The sequence below is a fragment of the Hyperoodon ampullatus genome (assembly GCF_949752795.1).
Source record: "Hyperoodon ampullatus genome assembly, chromosome: 1".
Classification (NCBI taxonomy): domain Eukaryota; kingdom Metazoa; phylum Chordata; class Mammalia; order Artiodactyla; family Ziphiidae; genus Hyperoodon; species Hyperoodon ampullatus.
In genome coordinates this window covers 165872776-165890561 of record NC_136914.1, presented here as the reverse complement: position 1 = coordinate 165890561, position 17786 = coordinate 165872776, and the positions used below count along the sequence as shown (strand labels likewise).

The 17786-nt window shown below is 40.1% G+C and overlaps 1 protein-coding gene across 2 annotated transcripts in view; it reads left to right on the top strand.

Moving 5' to 3' along the window:
* The window catches only part of BOD1L1 (biorientation of chromosomes in cell division 1 like 1), a gene marked incomplete at both ends in the record, with an annotated part of 54476 nt that extends 36902 nt beyond the window's left edge, over positions 1-17574 (top strand). Inside the window, 13 exons of one of the 2 annotated variants that reach the window (XM_079707399.1) lie at positions 1235-1292; positions 2538-2608; positions 3219-3291; positions 4023-4102; positions 5733-5817; positions 6186-6256; positions 8121-8196; positions 8275-8309; positions 9399-9444; positions 11382-11431; positions 11529-11613; positions 12018-12171; positions 17457-17574. In XM_079707399.1, coding sequence (XP_079563525.1) covers positions 1235-1292; positions 2538-2608; positions 3219-3291; positions 4023-4102; positions 5733-5817; positions 6186-6256; positions 8121-8196; positions 8275-8309; positions 9399-9444; positions 11382-11431; positions 11529-11613; positions 12018-12171; positions 17457-17574 — 1002 coding nt within the window. Of the gene's footprint in view, positions 1-1234; positions 1293-2537; positions 2609-3218; positions 3292-4022; positions 4103-5732; positions 5818-6185; positions 6260-8120; positions 8197-8274; positions 8310-9398; positions 9445-11381; positions 11432-11528; positions 11614-12017; positions 12172-17456 lie in introns of both variants that reach the window. The other variant, XM_079707398.1, reaches the window with a different exon arrangement.
* Positions 17575-17786: the final 212 nt, after the last annotated feature.

The following is a 17786-nucleotide window of genomic DNA, read 5'->3' as shown; positions in this document are numbered from 1 at the left end:
GGAAATTTAGTTGTTTTTCTCAGAAAAAAGGAGTCACTCAATTCAGCTGCACTATGTTCTAGTGGCTGTTTAGGCCAATGTCATGAAACAGCACTAAGAAAATAGAAGGCGGCCCAGATCCCTCAGACTAGGGAACTCCCCTGGTAATCCTAATGAAATCCTTCAAAGAGCTAGGAGCTTTCTATTTTTTTATTACTATAATGGGATTGCAGATTGAACTGTGATGTCTTAAATTATCCTGGTGCTGTAGACAAAACCGACTTTATTTTAAGAACTAAAGTTCATTTTATGTCTTTAGAAACCGTTTGTGAAGATACTAAACTATAATTGCTATATATACATATTTTTTCCCAGCTGTGGCTCTCATAATCCCTTTTGTGCTTGAAAGAATTGGGTTTGTTTGTTTTTTTCTTTCTGAGTGCATAGAGAAGTGAACATTTTGTAAAACGCTTGCAAATCACAGACAGCTACATTCTTTCCAGTGCCCCTAGAGGACTTAGAAGAGCTTTGCTTCCTACCAGACAACTGTGGCATCAGAGGGCTTACCTCACCCTGTTGAGACATCCCAGTCTGTATCTAGAAGCTCACACACAGTCTACTGAATAAAAGGAAGAGAAAAGCCCCACTTGGTTCTCTTCAGGTTTACCCTCCAGGAGTTAAAAGGATTCTAAATGTGGCTGAAACCTCCAGAGCTCCCCAGCATCCTACCTTGTTTCCCCGAATCCCTCAGCTGGCTTTTTCCCATTTAAGCACAACTGTCCTTTCCAAATGTGAAATTCTGTAGCTAGGATTTAGAATGTTGTAGGATATTCTAAGACTTCCTCTCTGTGTAAAAAAAAAAAAAAAAAAGTACAGTTGACAAGATTTGCCAGAGGGAAACCTTATGACAGAATGACAGAATCCCTCAACATTTTTTAGTAAAGAAAATCTTCAGGGATTGTTGGATAGGAAGAGAATTCATAGAATTCGGAAATTTTTTCTCTCATTTCTTACTCTTTTGCCATAACCATTTTAAAGACAAGGAGAATAAACACAGTGGGATGCTAATTTGTTAAACTGAAACTTCTTCAAAAGGAAAATGCCCTATGCTTGTGGGTGAAATTAAAAAAAAAAAAAAAAAAAAAACACGTACTCCAGTTCCTTTAAGCGTTCCCACAAACGGCCAGATTATTTTCTAAATATTCAAGATTTGTGTGAGATTATCCATAAGTAACTTTTTCTATTGCATGTTTAGGTCGAAAATTCAGGCTCAAAAACAAATGAAATTCATAGCAAATCTCAAAGCAAAGAAGGTAAGTTAGTGAATTTCATAGTAGTAATTTAAATATTATAATTATCATTTGTTGAGTGCCTTCTGTGTGACATGCCCTGTGCTAATTACAATTAGTTTTCAAATTTTCACTCATCTAATTTATATGATCCATTGCAATGAGTGTTAGCAGCATCACATCTGTAGTTGAGGAAACTGAGGCATGGAGTGGTCCAGTGTCTCATTCAAGGCCACATGGCTTGTAAGTGGTGCCTTGCCTTAAATAGCTACTAGAACTTTGCCAGAAACCTCACAGTAGATTTATCCAATGTGGATACAAAACGTATAGACCCCAGTGGTTTGTATCATAGGAGAGGCTCTGTGCTAAGTACTTAACTGTTGATTTCTGACAAGCAGTCTCAATTTGATAGTAGATCAGGGACATCACATTTATGAGGCTCATCGCCCAGGAGTCAGGCCTCATTGCACGCAACCTGCAGAGACTGCCGACCCCAGAGGGATAATTCTCTTCTCAAAACAAAATGTAGAATTTTGTTGATTCCTACTGATGTTGTTGATTCCCTATTCCAAGAATGGGGAAAGAGGTCTTAATCCCCCTATACAGTTATTTTTATAACATGTTATACCATATTTCAAACCAAAGTAAAGCAGCAATAATTATAAACACCCATGTACCCATCACCTAGTTTTGTCATATCTTAAAATGCAGTATATTTGCTTTATAACTTTTTAAAAAAATGTTACAGATATAGATGAATCCATATTATACACCCCCCTCCCCAATCCCAATCTCTTTTTTGTCATGTTGACATGTATAACTCTAGTTACTTCACTTCAGTTGCTCTTTAGTATTCCATGGTGTGAATATACCACAGTTACTATTTTGCTTCTTTTGTTAGTGGACATTGAGGTTTTTTGCAACTTGTCCCAATTACAAAGAGAGCTACCATGCATGATCTGTTGTTTTCCTTGGACACTTGTTTATACTGTGCTGCTACAGGAGCTGGGGGGGAGAAATGGCTTTGAAATTTGCCATGTAAATTCCAGTGATTCTCTTCCCTCCTTCAACTCCATTTACCCAAGTCTAGAAATGGAAATCATGGAACTTACCTGACATAGTTTTTGTGAGGATCCCACCACAGTCATTTATAAAGTATTCTTTCTTCTTTTCCTTCCCCCTTCCACACACACCCCTAAAATAAGTATTGGAGTGAATACTTAAGGTGGGGTTTTGTTTTTTCTTTTTTCTTTTGTATTTATTACTCAGAGATATCCAATAGTGGAAAAGACAACACAGAAGCCATAAGAAGTCATAGTGTTGAAACAAATCCTAAAGAGGTGGGTTTTCATAAGAAACTCAAGTATTTCATGTTTTATGCATAGTGCTTTTTCCTGTGCACAAAGGCTTTTACCTCTTTGTGTATATAAGAAATTAAATGTGTGTATTAAGAGTTCTCCATATCACTGTTACTTCTTTATGTTCTTGTAAGGTTTAGGTAATTTGACAGGTCCCAGGATTATTTGGACATGTCCCTATGATACAGTCAAGGATGTTTTTTCATATACTGCCATTCATCAGCCCTTTAATAGGCCACCAAGAGGGGAGAAAAATGTTGCCAGTTAATTTATGACATGCCATCAATTGTAAGACATAGTTTGACTTCAGAGATGGTAAAATGAGAATTTTTTTAATGTATTTTAGAATTGTTGAAATACAGTATGTAACCAGAAATAGATATGGATATTTTGTATGGATTTATATTAAAATCTTAAAAAAAAAACTCTCAAGCTTACAAAATGAGTCTAATCCAAATCTAGATGCCAGAAGCATTAGTCTAGATTTTTTTAAAATTTATTCCAAGGGCTAGAAACTAATACAATGTGCCCCTCTTTAAGTAGATTTGGATCCAAATTCTACTATCTTTAATATAGTCACTCTTAATTCTAGGTTGAAGAGGAAGAAAGGCACATGCCTAAAAGAAAAAGAAAGAAGCAGTACCTCTCTTCAGAAGATGAACTGGGTATCTAGAATATATATGTTCCTGTTTTAGACATCTTTGAAAATCATATTATTTTCACATCCAAAATAATGGGCCGGTAACACAGAAAATTCTTGAGGGTAGTAATTGTTTACAACTCTTAACTCTAGTGTGTTTCCAGACCAGCTTGACACCTCCAGCGTCTTTTCTGGACTTGATCTAGAAACTAGATTATTCCCTACAGAAGACCCAACCCCTGGAAATCACAAAAACCCAGGCTTCCTCTGTACCCTGGGCCTGGGCCCCAGCCAGGTGCCATCAAGTAAATCTGATTCCCAAGAGCATGGTCTTAATTGCTAAGCCATACCTCTTAGGTGCTAACCTGTTCAGAAAGTTAAAAGTGTCTGTGGACGGAGATTCCCTGGAGGTCCAGTGGTTAGGACTTGGCACTTTCACTGCCATAGCCTGGGTTCAATCCCTGGTTGGGGAACCACAGCCACACAGCTCAGCCAAGAATAAAAGAATCTCTGAATATGCTATGTCCTAAGCCTTCGCCACAGAACCTCCTGCTTTGTTGGTGCCATTTGAGCATTTGTAGATTTTTTTATTTTATTTTTTTGGTTTTGCTAGGGCCAAGGCCAGTGTTCAGTGCTCATGACATCATAAATGCCTAAGAAAGAAGTCTCAAACTGTCATTTTTTAAAATAGAACTATGCATTTCATTTTTCATTTGGCTTTTATTCCTTCGTGATTCTGTGCAAACTGATTTACAGATGATAATCCAGATGTCCTGGATTCCAAAATAGAAACAGGACAGAGGCAATGTTCTGAAACTGAGCCACAAGATACAAAGGTACTTTTTCCACATATTAATTTCAAGTTTTAGGGGTAACCTAATTACATCACTGTGTATACTTATTTTGTATTATATATATGTGTGTGTGTGTATATATTATATACATAGTTCTAATATCCCTTTTACTTTATGTATCTCTAACAATAAAAGGTGTATATTTTTTAGGCTCTCTCAAAGGAAACAAACAAATGTTGCACTTTATAATCTTAAACTGTAAGATTGTATTAATATCACAGTTTAGATGTAATCATTGCTTAGGATTTTGTTCATATTATTGACTTCCTTAGGTTTCTAGGTCCTTTCTTCCCAAGTGTAATATGCTTTATTACAGATATACTTACATGAGAACAGTGAAATACAGTGATACATACTGTTTAAAAATTTTAATATTTGGCTTTCTCTTTACCATAACTCCAGCCCCTAAAATATAGGTAGTCCAAGGATGGGCCCTCCCTCATTGCCTCTTTTTTCCTATGATCTTATTTTCACCTTGTGACTCAGGGAAGCAGCTCACAAATTTTCATTTCTGCTCTTACCCTGTCTTTTGTTCTAGGCCCAGATTTTTCCATTTCCTGGTAGATAACCTCTTCTTGGGTGTTCTCCCATTTCCAAGACTCAGTACTTCTCAGTGTCTATTCCAGTCCACCTCCATCTTCTCGTTCTCTCGCTTTCCCTAATCTATTGTTTTTCCAACTTGTTCCAAAAGTATTTGTCACCTTATAAATATATGCAGCTGACTTCGGCTCACTAAAACCAGTTTATAGTCTCTTTTCCTCCCAATAACTGATAAACTAAATAAAAAGTACTAAAAGAATTTTAACAACCGAAGAGGTAAAGTCACATATTGTCATGAATTTCAGTTGGTTGTGGCCAAGGAAAGATACTGGGTTTTAAAAAGCCCATCACTCCCCCTGCCCTATCCAGAACAAAAATCTTGAGACAGTGCTCCTGAATTTGGAAAGAAGCAGATTAAAGGGTATCCTTTTATTTTCCCTTCAACTTTGTGGAAGGTTTTTAATGTTAAATTTAAATATACTCTGACTTAATTATTTTCATTTAAGAATCACATATACAGGTAATATTCTCAATATAAAACAGTACTCTGATTTTAAATTTAACTTGTATATTTTTATTTACACATTATATTAGTATCATAGTATAAACAATTTGGTATTTTATGCTCAAAACTTCTTTGCAACTAAGGGCAAATAATTTAACCATTGAGAGACCATTGCTCTAAATCAGCCCAGCTGGATACCCAGAAGTTCTCTTTGGCATCTTCTGCTTTATTCCTTTCCCCCAGTCCCTCCCCTCCACCAACAAAGAAGAAGAAAAAAATCTGTTGTAAATTCCTTTCAGCTCTTTCTTTGGAGTTTCTCTTGAAAAGTGCAGGGTGAGGGAGAAGAGCAATTTCCATTTTGCAGGGGAAAAAAAATGGCCTTGTTGCTTTATAGCCTTATCTCATGCTTTTCTGCCTTCAGATTTTGTATCTTTTTGTGTAGTCTCCCAAGCAGCAAGATTGTTACTTTTTAAAAAATTTCCCACAAATATCTAAAAGACTGCTAGGAAATTATTGTTGAAATAAGTAAGAAAAAGAAGCTTCTTGTCTTGTTCAACTTCTCCATAGGAAGAGAACTCTGGAGATTTGGAAGAGTTACCTAAAACAAGTTCTAAGACAAACAACACTGCTTCAAGGGCCATGGAAGAAAAAGGTGAGTAATACATCTACTTAGATAACTTGTTTTAAGAGGAGACTAATCCTTCAAAGCAGTCAGCATATCTCTCACCAGGCTTCGCCAACTGAAACCGCAGTTTGCTGATCTGCCTTCCCGTTATAACACAGTACGTCGTGCTGAGTATCAGTAGCGCTTGGGAATCATTTTTAATCTGGCTCCTGTTTTACCCAAAGTGTGCTTCTTATCGGTTAACCAGACTCTGGCTTATTAACTTTGGTGTGTCCACCTGAGAATGGAGTCTGTATGCATGTGTGACGGGGACGACATAGGTCACCTTGGTAGGTGTCCTGGCGCTGAGGCTGAGTGTAGTCCCCAGCAGTGAACGAGCTCTGCTCTTTCTGCAGATGAATACAGCAGCAGTGAAGCTGCTGGCGAAAAGACAGAGCAGAATGATGATGACAACATAAAATCTCAGGAGGTGAGAAATGTTTTTTATATTTATTTGTTCAGATTTATTTAAGTACTACAAACAAATAAAATACATTCAGTGCTCTTATCCAAAGTTCTTCTTAAATGCTTTTGAAGTAGCTCTTTTTTTTTTTAGTGCACTAGGACAGCATTTCATGCAGTGCACTTTATCAGTGTCATTTTGATTCATTTTGTTCCCTATATCTTAATTTTATCCAAACATTTGTATGAGACCTACTTCTGTCAGCCACATGGGATCAGCCCAGATCTGTACCTCAGTGTCCATGTCACTTCCTGACCCAGAGGCTTAGCACGGCCAAGCCAGGCACCAGCTCAGGTCAGAGAACAGGGAGCTGCTGAGCCCTGGAGTCCAGCAGAACGAAATGGGAGCAGCAGCAGCAGCAGGATGTGCGGAAGGCCTGCAGCAAGTGCCAGACGGGACCCAGTTTGACAAGGTGAGGTCAGGGATTCCTGGGAGGCTGCAGGAGAGGCAGACCTCCATCCCTGCTCACTCCAGGCCCCTTCAGATTTGCAAAGAGCACAGTGGGACACAGAATCACAGTGACCTGAGACGGAGGCCCATAAATCAAGGGAAACAACTTGTACACCAGCCAGATCTTCTAGATAACCATTGCCAAGTTTGCCAGTCTTGATACAACTTCTTTTTTTAACATTTTTATTGGAGTATAATTGCTTTACAATGTTGTGTTAGTTTCTGCTGTATAATAAAGTGAATCAGCTGTATGTTTACATATATCCCCTCCCTCTTGCACCTCCCTCCCACCCTTGCTATCCCACCCCTCTAGGTGGTCACAAAGCACCGAACTGATCTCCCTGTGCTATGCGGCTGCTTCCCACTAGCTATCTATTTTATATTTGGTAGTGTATATGTGTCCGTGCCACTCTCTCACTTCGTCCCAGCTTACCCTTCCCCCTCCCCGTGTCCTCATGTCCATTCTCTACCTCTGCGTCTTTATTCCTGTCCTGCCCCTAGGGTCATCAGAACCTTTTTTTTTTTTTTTTTAGATTCCATATATATGTGTTTGCATATGGTATTTGTTTTTCTCTTTCTGACTTACTTCACTCTGTATGACAGACTCTAGGTCCATCCACCTCACCACAAATAACTCAAATTCGTTTATTTTTATGGCCGAGTAGTATTCCATTGTGTATATGTGCCACATCTTCTTTATCCGTTCATCCAATGATGGACACTTAGGTTGCTTCCATGTCCTGACCATTGTAAATAGTGCTGCAATGAACATTGTGGTACATGACTCTTTTTGAATTATGGTTTTCTCAGGGTATATGCCCAGTAGTGGGATTGCTGGGTCGTATGGTAGTTCTGTTTTTAGTTTTTTAAGGAACCTCCATACTGTTCTCCATAGTGGCTGTATGAATTTACATTCCCACCAACAGTGCAAGAGGGTTCCCTTTTCTCCACACCCTCTCCAGCATTTATTGTTTGTTGATACAGCTTTTTAATAGTTCTGTTTGTTTTCAGTGGCCTCCTTTATTTTTTATAAGGGATCCCATTTGGTCACAAGTGACTAGGACCAAATCCACATTTAAGTGGACATACATATTTATTACAGAAGTAAAAGCTGACACTGAACGCTTACTTCCATTATCTCATTATCTCATAATCCTCAGGACTCCGTGAATTCATACTCAGTTAGCATTATTTATCAAGTGAGGGGACTGCACTGAGAGAAATGAAGCACCTAGCCTAAGGTCACGTATTTTTTAAGAGACAAAGCTGGGATTTGAGACCTCTTAGGAGGGAACTCTAAATCCCATTTTGAGAAAGCAAACTATTTGTATAATAGAGGATAAAACTTTTTATTGCTTTTTTTTCCTTTCCCCCTTAGGAAGATCAGCCAGTAATTATTAAAAGGAAAAGAGGAAGACCTCGTAAACACCCTGTAGAAACATCTTTAAAAACAAGTAGGTACTTGGTGTGTTTTCAGTTCACACAAAAGAAATTGTCAAACTGATTTTCTAAGTGAGATTTTTATTTTTTAGAAGATGACTGCAAAATAGATGCTGGCATTGTCACTGTAAGTAATTGCAAAAGATGAGAATTCTTCAAATATCTGCTCTTGACCTGGAAAGAGTGTACTGCAATATTAGCATTTTCAACTATCTTTTCTAAAAAGTATTTGAAAAGCTTTAAGAGATTTTCTTAAATAAAACATCAAATAACCATTCAGATCATATTATGATTACTAATAGCTTCATATAAATATAATTATATTAATTGTAATTCACTCTGATTCTATCCTCACCTGTCAGTTCAGTTATATAAATTATCTAGGGACTTATCTTCTTGTCATCCTTGATTAAAATATAGAAAATAGCTGTTTTATATGATTTTTAGATAATGGCTTCTTTATGGAAACCTCCAAAGTGTCTATCTTACTGCTTTTTATGGAGGCCCTTTTATAATAGAATGTACACCAATTTTGATGCAGGAAAATTGACAGTAATACTTTATATTTTTTAATATTCTTTATCTTTGACCCTGAAGTGTATACCCAACAAAATCATTGTACCAAGACGTCATTGCATGAGTTTCAATGATAGCATTATTAAGAGGACAGACATGTCCACTGACGTAACAAAAGCAAATGGGATTCAAGCCTCAGCTCTGCCACTTACTCCCAGATCTGTGATACTGGGCCAGTCATGTGACCCTCTCGAGACTCCCATTTCCTTGGATATAAAGTAGTATAACAATATCTGCATTAATTACCTCACTAGAATTCTTATAAGACAACAGAACCAAAGAGCCACATGTAAGAGTGTGAATGAATTTACCAACACATAAGATGGTTTGCCGGGCTGGGTTGGGGAATATTAACAGCGGGCCATGCATGTCCCTCCATTGCTCGCCCCCCAGCGTAGCAGCACAGTGGCTGAGAAAGAGGCTTGTGGCAGCCCTAATCCTCCTTGTGGAAAGACCTGTGTGTTCAGAATCATAGGCATCCATATTTGCTTGGTATGTTTAGTCAACTGTAGGAAGTAGGTTCCAGATATTCTGCCTACATAATAAACAGAGGTCCTGTACCTTCTTTACATTGTTGATTGACTTTCTATGTGATGGTAACAAACTGCTGACTTCAGTTTTTTTCTTTGTTTAAATTTAGGTAGAACAATCTCCACCTGGCAGCAAACAGAAAGTAATGCAAACAGGTATGTACCTAAAAGCATTGCTCTGTGTATGATCTAAGGAAGGGGTGGGGGACCTGGCTGTCAGGGAAGGTTTTAGAATTTCATTGTTTTCCAATGAAGTGGGTGGCTTCCTTGGTAAAAGCAGCTGTCCTTGTAGCCATGAGAGACTCTAGCTATTGGCTTTTCCTGTGATCTGAGTCATTCTCAGTTTTGTTAGTCTGGGAAGCCTTCAGAGAGGAGGGGGAGGGCAACACAGAGCAAAAGAGGGAAGGCACTGCTGTGTCCAAACCATACTTTCGAGGACATGTTTTAGGGAGAAATAGATCAACCTGGGACTGGGAACTCTTGTCAGGAAGACAGGAATTCAGCCCAAGAGGCTATTGTTTTCAGAAGAAGAATTTTGAAAGCAGCCTGTGCAGCTTCCAGAACTAGGATGCAAGAGATAAAATTGTTTCAATGAAGTGTTTTTGTCCTCATTCCAAGGAGAAAAAATATTCCAAAATGTTGATAATGATTAGCTCTGGCTGGTGAGATAGTAGGAACATTTCATGTTTTTACTGTTGCCTGCATTTTCCAGAATTTTTACTATGTATGTATATTAATTTCATGGCTTAAATTTTTTGATACATAAAAGCAAAAAATAGCCATTGATGGGTTTGAAAGTGCTGACACAGGCAAAAAAAAAAAAAAAGAATATGACAAGTATTTTGGACCAAATAAATAGCATGGTCATATCAGGAAAGTACATATTTTGATTAGCAAGGTAAAAGCAAATGTGTAATTTAAAATTTTTTCCACATTTAACTATGTGTGGGATCTTATGATCATATTTTACTTTTTCTTGCCTCTTTGAAAATTAAGGTTTGTTTATTTTTTTAACAAAAGGAGGTTTTGCTTATGTTTTGTTTTTAACCATCTTTTATTCATAATTTTATAATATTTTATATCCATACAACAAGAAATCTTTAGAACTCAAATGCCCTTTAAAGACTCTATTGTAAGCTATGCAATTATGTTTTAGTATTGTCGTTGGGCAGTAGTTTTCTGAATCTAGGTAATGATGACCAGTTAAAGACTGGATTCTTCTTTGTGAGCCTTTTTCTTGGTTTTTAACTCTTCTACCTACGTTAGTTTAGTGAACTTGCAGAAAAGGCAGCTACACAGTCTTCATCACTAATAAGTCCACTTTTGGGTTGATGAGTGTCTAATCAGCATCCTCATAATCTTAGCTTCAAACAGTGCATTGAACTAAACTTCATTTTTCTTACCAAGATACATTCTCAGAAAATGATAACATCTACAGAAAGCAAATACATAAAGAATAGGTATTCACAACCTAAAATAGGCTTATAAAATGTACTTTTCCAGATACCATGATATAAGTATATGGAGTCATATAAGAATTCCAACTCCCCCCCCCACCTGCTAGTTATGTGACTCTGAACAAATTACTTAAGTTACTCAAGCCTCATTTTCCTACCTATCAAATGAGGGCTGTACTATTTACAGAGCTCCATTACAATTTGAGTAAAGTCTGGAATCCTGACCTGCAGTTCCTGCTGTTTCTTGGGGGCTCCCTAGATGTCCCCTTCCTCCTCCCTTTCCAGGTTCAGAGCATTTGAGCTGAAAGAGAGAAACCATGAAGGCAATCTAACCCAAATCCTCATCTCACAGGTGAAAAAACTGAGGCTGAGGGAATTTAAGTAATTTGCCTAGACCACATAGCTTATTCATGACGGATCTGAAACGCAAACTTTGGTATCCTGACTTTCATTCCGACGTGCTTTTTTGCTTAAGTATTCCACCTCAACGTTTGCTTGGCTGATACAAAAACAATGATAAATCGTGTAAGAATACCTTAATTAGCACTGGTACATTCACAGACAGCAAGCCAGACTGTTGAAATTTAATTTGACACTAATTAAAATATTAATGCAGAGATCTTCCTTTTCTTAAAGATGAGTCCAATAAAGAAACACCTAACCTACAGGAACGAAGTGGAAGCAATGTAAGTGTTAACTTTCTTATCAAGACATGTCCTTTAGAAATAAACTTAGTAAATGCTGAAGTGACCACCATCTCAACTTTAATTTTATTGCTTCTAGGATGACAGTGAAGAAAAATCTGTAGCAAATGTGCGTCGGAGAGGAAGAAAGCCCAAGCGTTCGCTCACTCTATCAGATGATGCTGGTATGTTCCTGGCAGAGTCTTAATTACAGTCTTACCATTTCAGAATCACCTTTTTAAGAGTTTTTCTTTGGATGAGGAAAAATCCAGGGGGTGCAGCTAGTATTAATACTACATAAATATGTGTGAAATGGCTCTAATCCTGTGTCAGAAATGGTACATCCCAGATGCTTTTCTGAGTACATGTGAATTTTTTGCAAATGCTGGCTGTGAACTGCCTAAGTAAACTATCCCAGAGATTAAGTTAAACAGTTGTGAATTGCAAGTGCTGAAACAAAAAGGAAGTGGAAAACCACTTCTTCTGCCTCCAAGGCCCTAATATCCTTTGTTCTAAACTCTGTGACTCTGTCCTTTGGAAGTGTCTTTGGGAATTGTACAATCCAGGTGTTACCCTTTTATCTGAACAGAATCCTCAGAGCCAGAAAGAAAACGCCAGAAGTCAGTTTCTGAAGCAACTGAGGACAAGAAAGACCAGGAGTCTGATGAGGAAGAGGAAGAAGAGGAAGAAGATGAGCCCACAGGAGCCACCACAAGGTCCAGCACCAGATCAGAGGCTCAGAGGTAACGGGACAAAGGAGAGCTTCCAGAACCTTCACCAGCTACTCCATCAGAAAATAGCTGCGGGTTTCATGGGATTCTCTTGTCTTTGACTCACTTGTGCCACAGTGTGAGCTCTTTCCTTTCGTTTTATCCTCAGCAGAGAGCACATGCTCCCAGCCCTGTGACATTTCAGTTCCTCTGGGAGAGGCTGTTTTCCCTCTTAAACCATTTTTGAGGATCACTTTGGAATCTTTTCCAGGCTTTAGATACCTGTTTGGTGGAACCTATGTAGTTCCTTCATAAATATTTATCAAGGATGAGTAGATGTCTCAGATGCAGTGCAAAGCACCGTGGGTGGAAACACAGATATGTACAACACAGTCTCTGTGTGCAGCGTGCTTAGCTGCAGTGAGAGAGAGAAATCACGAGCCCACACCCGTTGTGAGATGCACTTCGCAGTGCTATGTAACAGGTCCATCACGTGAAATCGCCAGGATGGCCACCATTTTCCACTTACATAACTGGCAATTTCATGTTTCCCATAGTACGTTCTCCCAAACCCTAGTAGAGCCAGAGCCTCTGTAGAAAAGAGGACCGTGGTCAAGTGAGTTTGGGGAATGCCTCTGAATTTTCTCTCCTTCTTAAGCCATAATGTACATTACCATATTAAGGGCTTGTCATGGTCCTAAAGGAAAGAAACCTGTTTAACTTTGTCAGTTATACTTTGCCCCCCAGCCCCTGTTATTATACCTGTTAACATCAATCAGTATTCCTTTCCCCACAGCCCATTTTGAGAAGTGTTGCATCACCTTACAGTTTTATAACTTTTTCTGAAGCATGAATATTTTCCATTTTTAATGTGATTCACAAGCTGTTAATCTTGGTATCATCATCTATAATTTCATTATCCAAGATTTCAGGAATATTTATTTCAAGAGTATCACTTATTAACATCTGCCACTGTAGTATAATAGTAATAATGTGTTACGTTTACATAAAGACTTAAAATGAGCCTATTTCTAATTCCTCTAAACCTGTACATTATTAGCCATCATGATGTGGTTTAGTTTCTCAAAGAATGAGATTTTAGAGCCAGAAGACTTTAGGAGCTCACAGGGCTGAAGGTGAGGTGTCTCATGATTGTTTTTTAGGTGGGGCAGCTCAGATAAATAGGAATCACAGAATTAAGATATCTGCTGATTGAGAGGGTGCATTTGGGCACAGACACCCCTCCCTCTTTTACACTCATGGAAAGATCATCCAGTATAGTCGAGCCCAACTCAGAAAGTTCCACAGGCCTTCTAGGCATCTTCAAGTGAGTGTCTAAAAGTAGCTAACAGATTTGCCCTTTAAAATTTATTCTTCAAAAATAAATCGTATTTGATTTACGGTTCTATAATCACCCGGATTATCAGTGCTTCTCCTTAATGCACTTTAGGAGTTCGTGATTTACAAATGGATTCTTTTCACTTTAGATTCCTTGGCATTGGTTGATTGGTTCCAGGGCTCTGGCATCTTTATAATCTCACAGATTCTCAGGGTCACGTGGGGTCTCCGTGGGTCCATACCGCAAACCCATCAGTACCTCGATCATGCTGCCAGCAGCTCCTCTGAAAAGGTATTTCTGCTTCTGCATGTTACCTCAGGGCAGGAAAGCCACCTCCTCGTGGCATTCTCTTGTGTTCAATGGATGCTGGCCTCCCCATAGCTTCTACCTTTGGAGCCTCCTGTACAACTTTCCCTTAAACACTGGAGGGCGGCTTCCAGGTCTTCTCTTGTTTTGAGCCCCCTCATCATCCTGTTTGTTCTCCTCAATTTATCTGTATTCTCTTTAAGAAGCAAATGTTTACACCAAGTGTGCGCTGATGAATCTAGAAAAGGCCTGTCCACCTTATTTTCTAGACTGTGCTTCAACATGCATCCAGCTCACTGGGCTCCCTCTGCCTGGGCTGCACACCAACTCAGCACGTTCTTTTTCCTCATGGGGCATTTCTTCTCTCACCTGATACTTGTGCAGGCGACTGCTTGGACCCGGTTCCAGGGCCTTAACATTCAGCTTTGTCAATTGTACTTTCATCGATCTTGGCCCCTTATTCTACTCTGGTGAGCACTTTGGGATCTTATATCATCAGCCAATATATTTTCTGTTTATCACAGATTTATCTTTCTCTAAATCACAATATACTGTCCCACACAGTGAAAGCAAAGCTGGAGTCATATAAGCAGAGTTAGTCTCAGGTGACATGAAGACCTGCTTACCAACAGTGGTCCAGAAAACCAGCTATTTTCCTACTTTTAGTCCCCATTCTCTGACTTGCCCGCGAGGAGCCTTGTCCTTTCTGGAGTCCCAGGGACTGGAGTGTTCAGTGCTGCCACTGTCCAGTGTTTCTATAATCTGTTTCAGAAAGCATCATAGTGAGCCATTTACACGTGCAACATCCAAACTTGGCAGCCCAGAAACAGTTTCTCCTAGAAATCACCAAAAATTAGCAAAAGAGAAATTATCTACCAGTGAAAAAGTTAGTAAATCTCCCCCATTAGGAAGGTAAGTCCCTGCTGACGTTCAAGTCACTTTTAAACCCCCGAGACTGGTTTTGGTGCAGTGATGCTTTCTCTCTAAGTTTAAGATTCTTGTCTTGCCAAATAACTGTCTTTGGGAATCATCTGTTTTCCAAATGAAACCTACTCCAAACAGAGTAAGTAGGAAGGGCTGCCAAAAGGGGTCTTGGTGGCCTCACCAGTCTGCCCCACCTCACGGCCCTCCTGTACAGGCTTTATCCTTGACACTTGTGAGCCTTACCTGCCAACTCATGCCCCCCAGAAACAAAGACAAGGCTTGTTTCTCCCCGAGTGGTCACAGACCTGAATGCTTGGTTAAAGCAGTGCAGCAGCGTCCAGCAGGTAACAGCCCAGGGTCATTTCTGTTTTGCCCAGAGCACTGGAGAGGCGATGAGGTGACAGGAAAGCCCCTGAGGCATGGCCACGAGCTGGCTTGCACCTTCAGCCTGGCCTGCTTCATCTTCCTGCTTCCCACAGGTTGTGCCGACCCCTGCTCCTTGCCTCTGCTTGTGCTGGCTCTTTCTTGAGGAGCGCCCTCACCACCAGCCCCCAGTCAGCCAGGTCCTTCCATCCTGTACACACACCCCCTTCAGGACGCTGCCCTGCCTGTTCAGCTCATTCTCACCTCCTTCCTGCTGCCCTTGCAGTTGGGGCTGTGCAGTTGACAGTGTCATATACCATTGCTTTCAGTGTGTTAGTTTTGTTTTCCTCTCTGGTCCATAAGCTTCTTCCTTGAGGTCAGGGACTTGCCTTACCTTCTGTACATTATAGCATCAAAAAATAAAAGACTTGACATTGTATAAAAACTGTTTTGATGTCTCTTACCACATTTGATCTTCATAGCATACTTGTATGTATGCATTATTATCCCCATGTTATAGAAAGTAAAGCAAACTGAAGTGCCGGGCACCTTTCACATAGATTCTCCCATTAATCCTCATTAAGTAAAATGTAGTATTTATCCTTATTTTATATACGAGAAGAATCTTAGAAAGGTCTGGTTCATTATTTCTCAATCGTGAATGTGCAGGCCAATCACAGAGGCTCTTGCTGAGATGCAGGCTCTGACTCTGCAGGTCTGGGGCAGGACCTGGCGGTCTGCATTTTTCACAGGCTCCCAGGTGCTGCCAGTGCTGCTGGTCATAGGCCACCCTCTGAGTGGAAAGAAAGGGTCTTTCAGGTGACCTAGCCAAGCTCACACAGCTAGACGGAAGCCCCTGCGCAAAGCTTCTGTGCTCTGCGGTAAGGCATCCAGCACAGTGCTGGCACACACCCACTCCTCGGTAAATAGCTGCACACTTAGTGGCTGATGGCTTTCCCTGGTCATGGCTTGAAATGGGATATTGGCAAGCACTGGTTTTTAGCCGTTCTCAACACATGCATAGATAACATTATGCTGAAACTACATCATATACAACAATATTTGACTCGATTTGAGCTTATTTACTTTGCTGTTAAAGGAACAATAAGCAAAACATGTCTTCACATCAGTAGAGTCCCAGCTCCTGCAGTTTTATTTTCCAAGTGTCTTCACTGATATAACATTTACTGCTCGCTCACACATGTCGGGCTTTGTACTAGGCACTGGAGAGAGGAAAAGGAATAACCTCAGCAGCTGCCCTGGAGAAACATCCTGTCTAATGGAGGGACGTATATGTACCTGACTTTCAAACTTTTTTGACAGTAAGCAGCTCATGTTAAGAATGTATTCCGCAATATTGTCGCTGTCACTGAAACAAAATTTTCATGAGCCAAACTGAATAGAAGTGATATCAATGGTCTATTGTGTTCTATTAATACATTGTTTTAAAATAATGGCTCTAGCCTGCAATTTGAAAAACTCCAGTGGATAAATTAACAACGGAAAGTGCTGTGAGGTTTCCAAAGGGCAGCTTGCTCTGTGATGAGGAAGGCTTCCCAGAAGGAATTGCTTTTGAACTGGGGCTTCAAAATGAGGTTTGCCAGATAGGAGCTGCGGCGTTGTTCCAAAAAAAATCACATGCCAAAATATGAACATGTCAGAGAACACTTTGTGTTTGGGAATGGGGCTACTTTGGCAGGACTATAGTCCAGAATGGTGCAGCAGTTGAGGGCAAATGGTAAAGGACTTTGTGTATTGTGTTCTGGATGACTTTGTGCTGAAATCATCAGAGATCCTAGAGAAGAGATAAACAAGACGGTGATATTGACATGATTAACTGAAGTTTCCGACAAATCAGTCTAATGGCAGAATGGAGAGCAGGGCTAGGCTGCTGGCAGGGAGACTGGGTAGGAAACTCTTCTCAAGTTCCCATGCCTTTTCTAACACTGCCAGCTGTCCTCTGTGGTAACGTCCTGTGAGACACGGTTGTGCGTGTGCTCAGACGGAGGCTGCCATCCCGCTGTGTTCTCACCAGTTGTTTCAACATGGGACTGGCCGTTGATTTCTTTATTGTATAGATAGAAGAACTAGGGCCTAGAGAAGAAAGTGGTCTTGACCAAGGTCCACACCCAGAGTAGGACAGAGCCAGAAGCAGAGGACAGGCTTCCAAACTCCTCCACCAGTGCCCTGTTAGGATGTGAGGCTGTCAGCAAATAACCAGTCAGCATAGACTCTTCTAGAGTCTCCTTGTCCTGTGTAGACTTTAGCCAGGTTTTCTCTTCTTGGCTCTCAAGGTCAAAAATCTTCCAATTTTTGAAGAACTCCCAAATTATTTGAAGCAGCTCTTTTTAAGTCTTACCACAGCCTTGAATTTTGTTTACTGCAGATCAAAGTCACAGCTCTCCCCTTCTACCAAGCGCAAGAGAGAAGCCAGCCCTCCCGGGGCACGCACCAGAGGCCAGCAGAGGGTGGAGGAAACCCTGGTGAAGAAGGCAAAGCGGTAATCTGACTGCGGCCACCCCTGGCTGGTCCACAAGGAGACACGGTAGAGAGAAGAGGGACAAGCCTCAGGGCACAGGCTGTTGTTTTTAACCAGGGGAAGGCCGTGCATGTGCTCCAAGTTCCTAGGTGCAAGCTTTTTCTTGTTATGTTTTAAACAGCTTTATAAACTATTGTTCATAGAAGTATTATGTACATTTATTTCAGATAAAGGAAA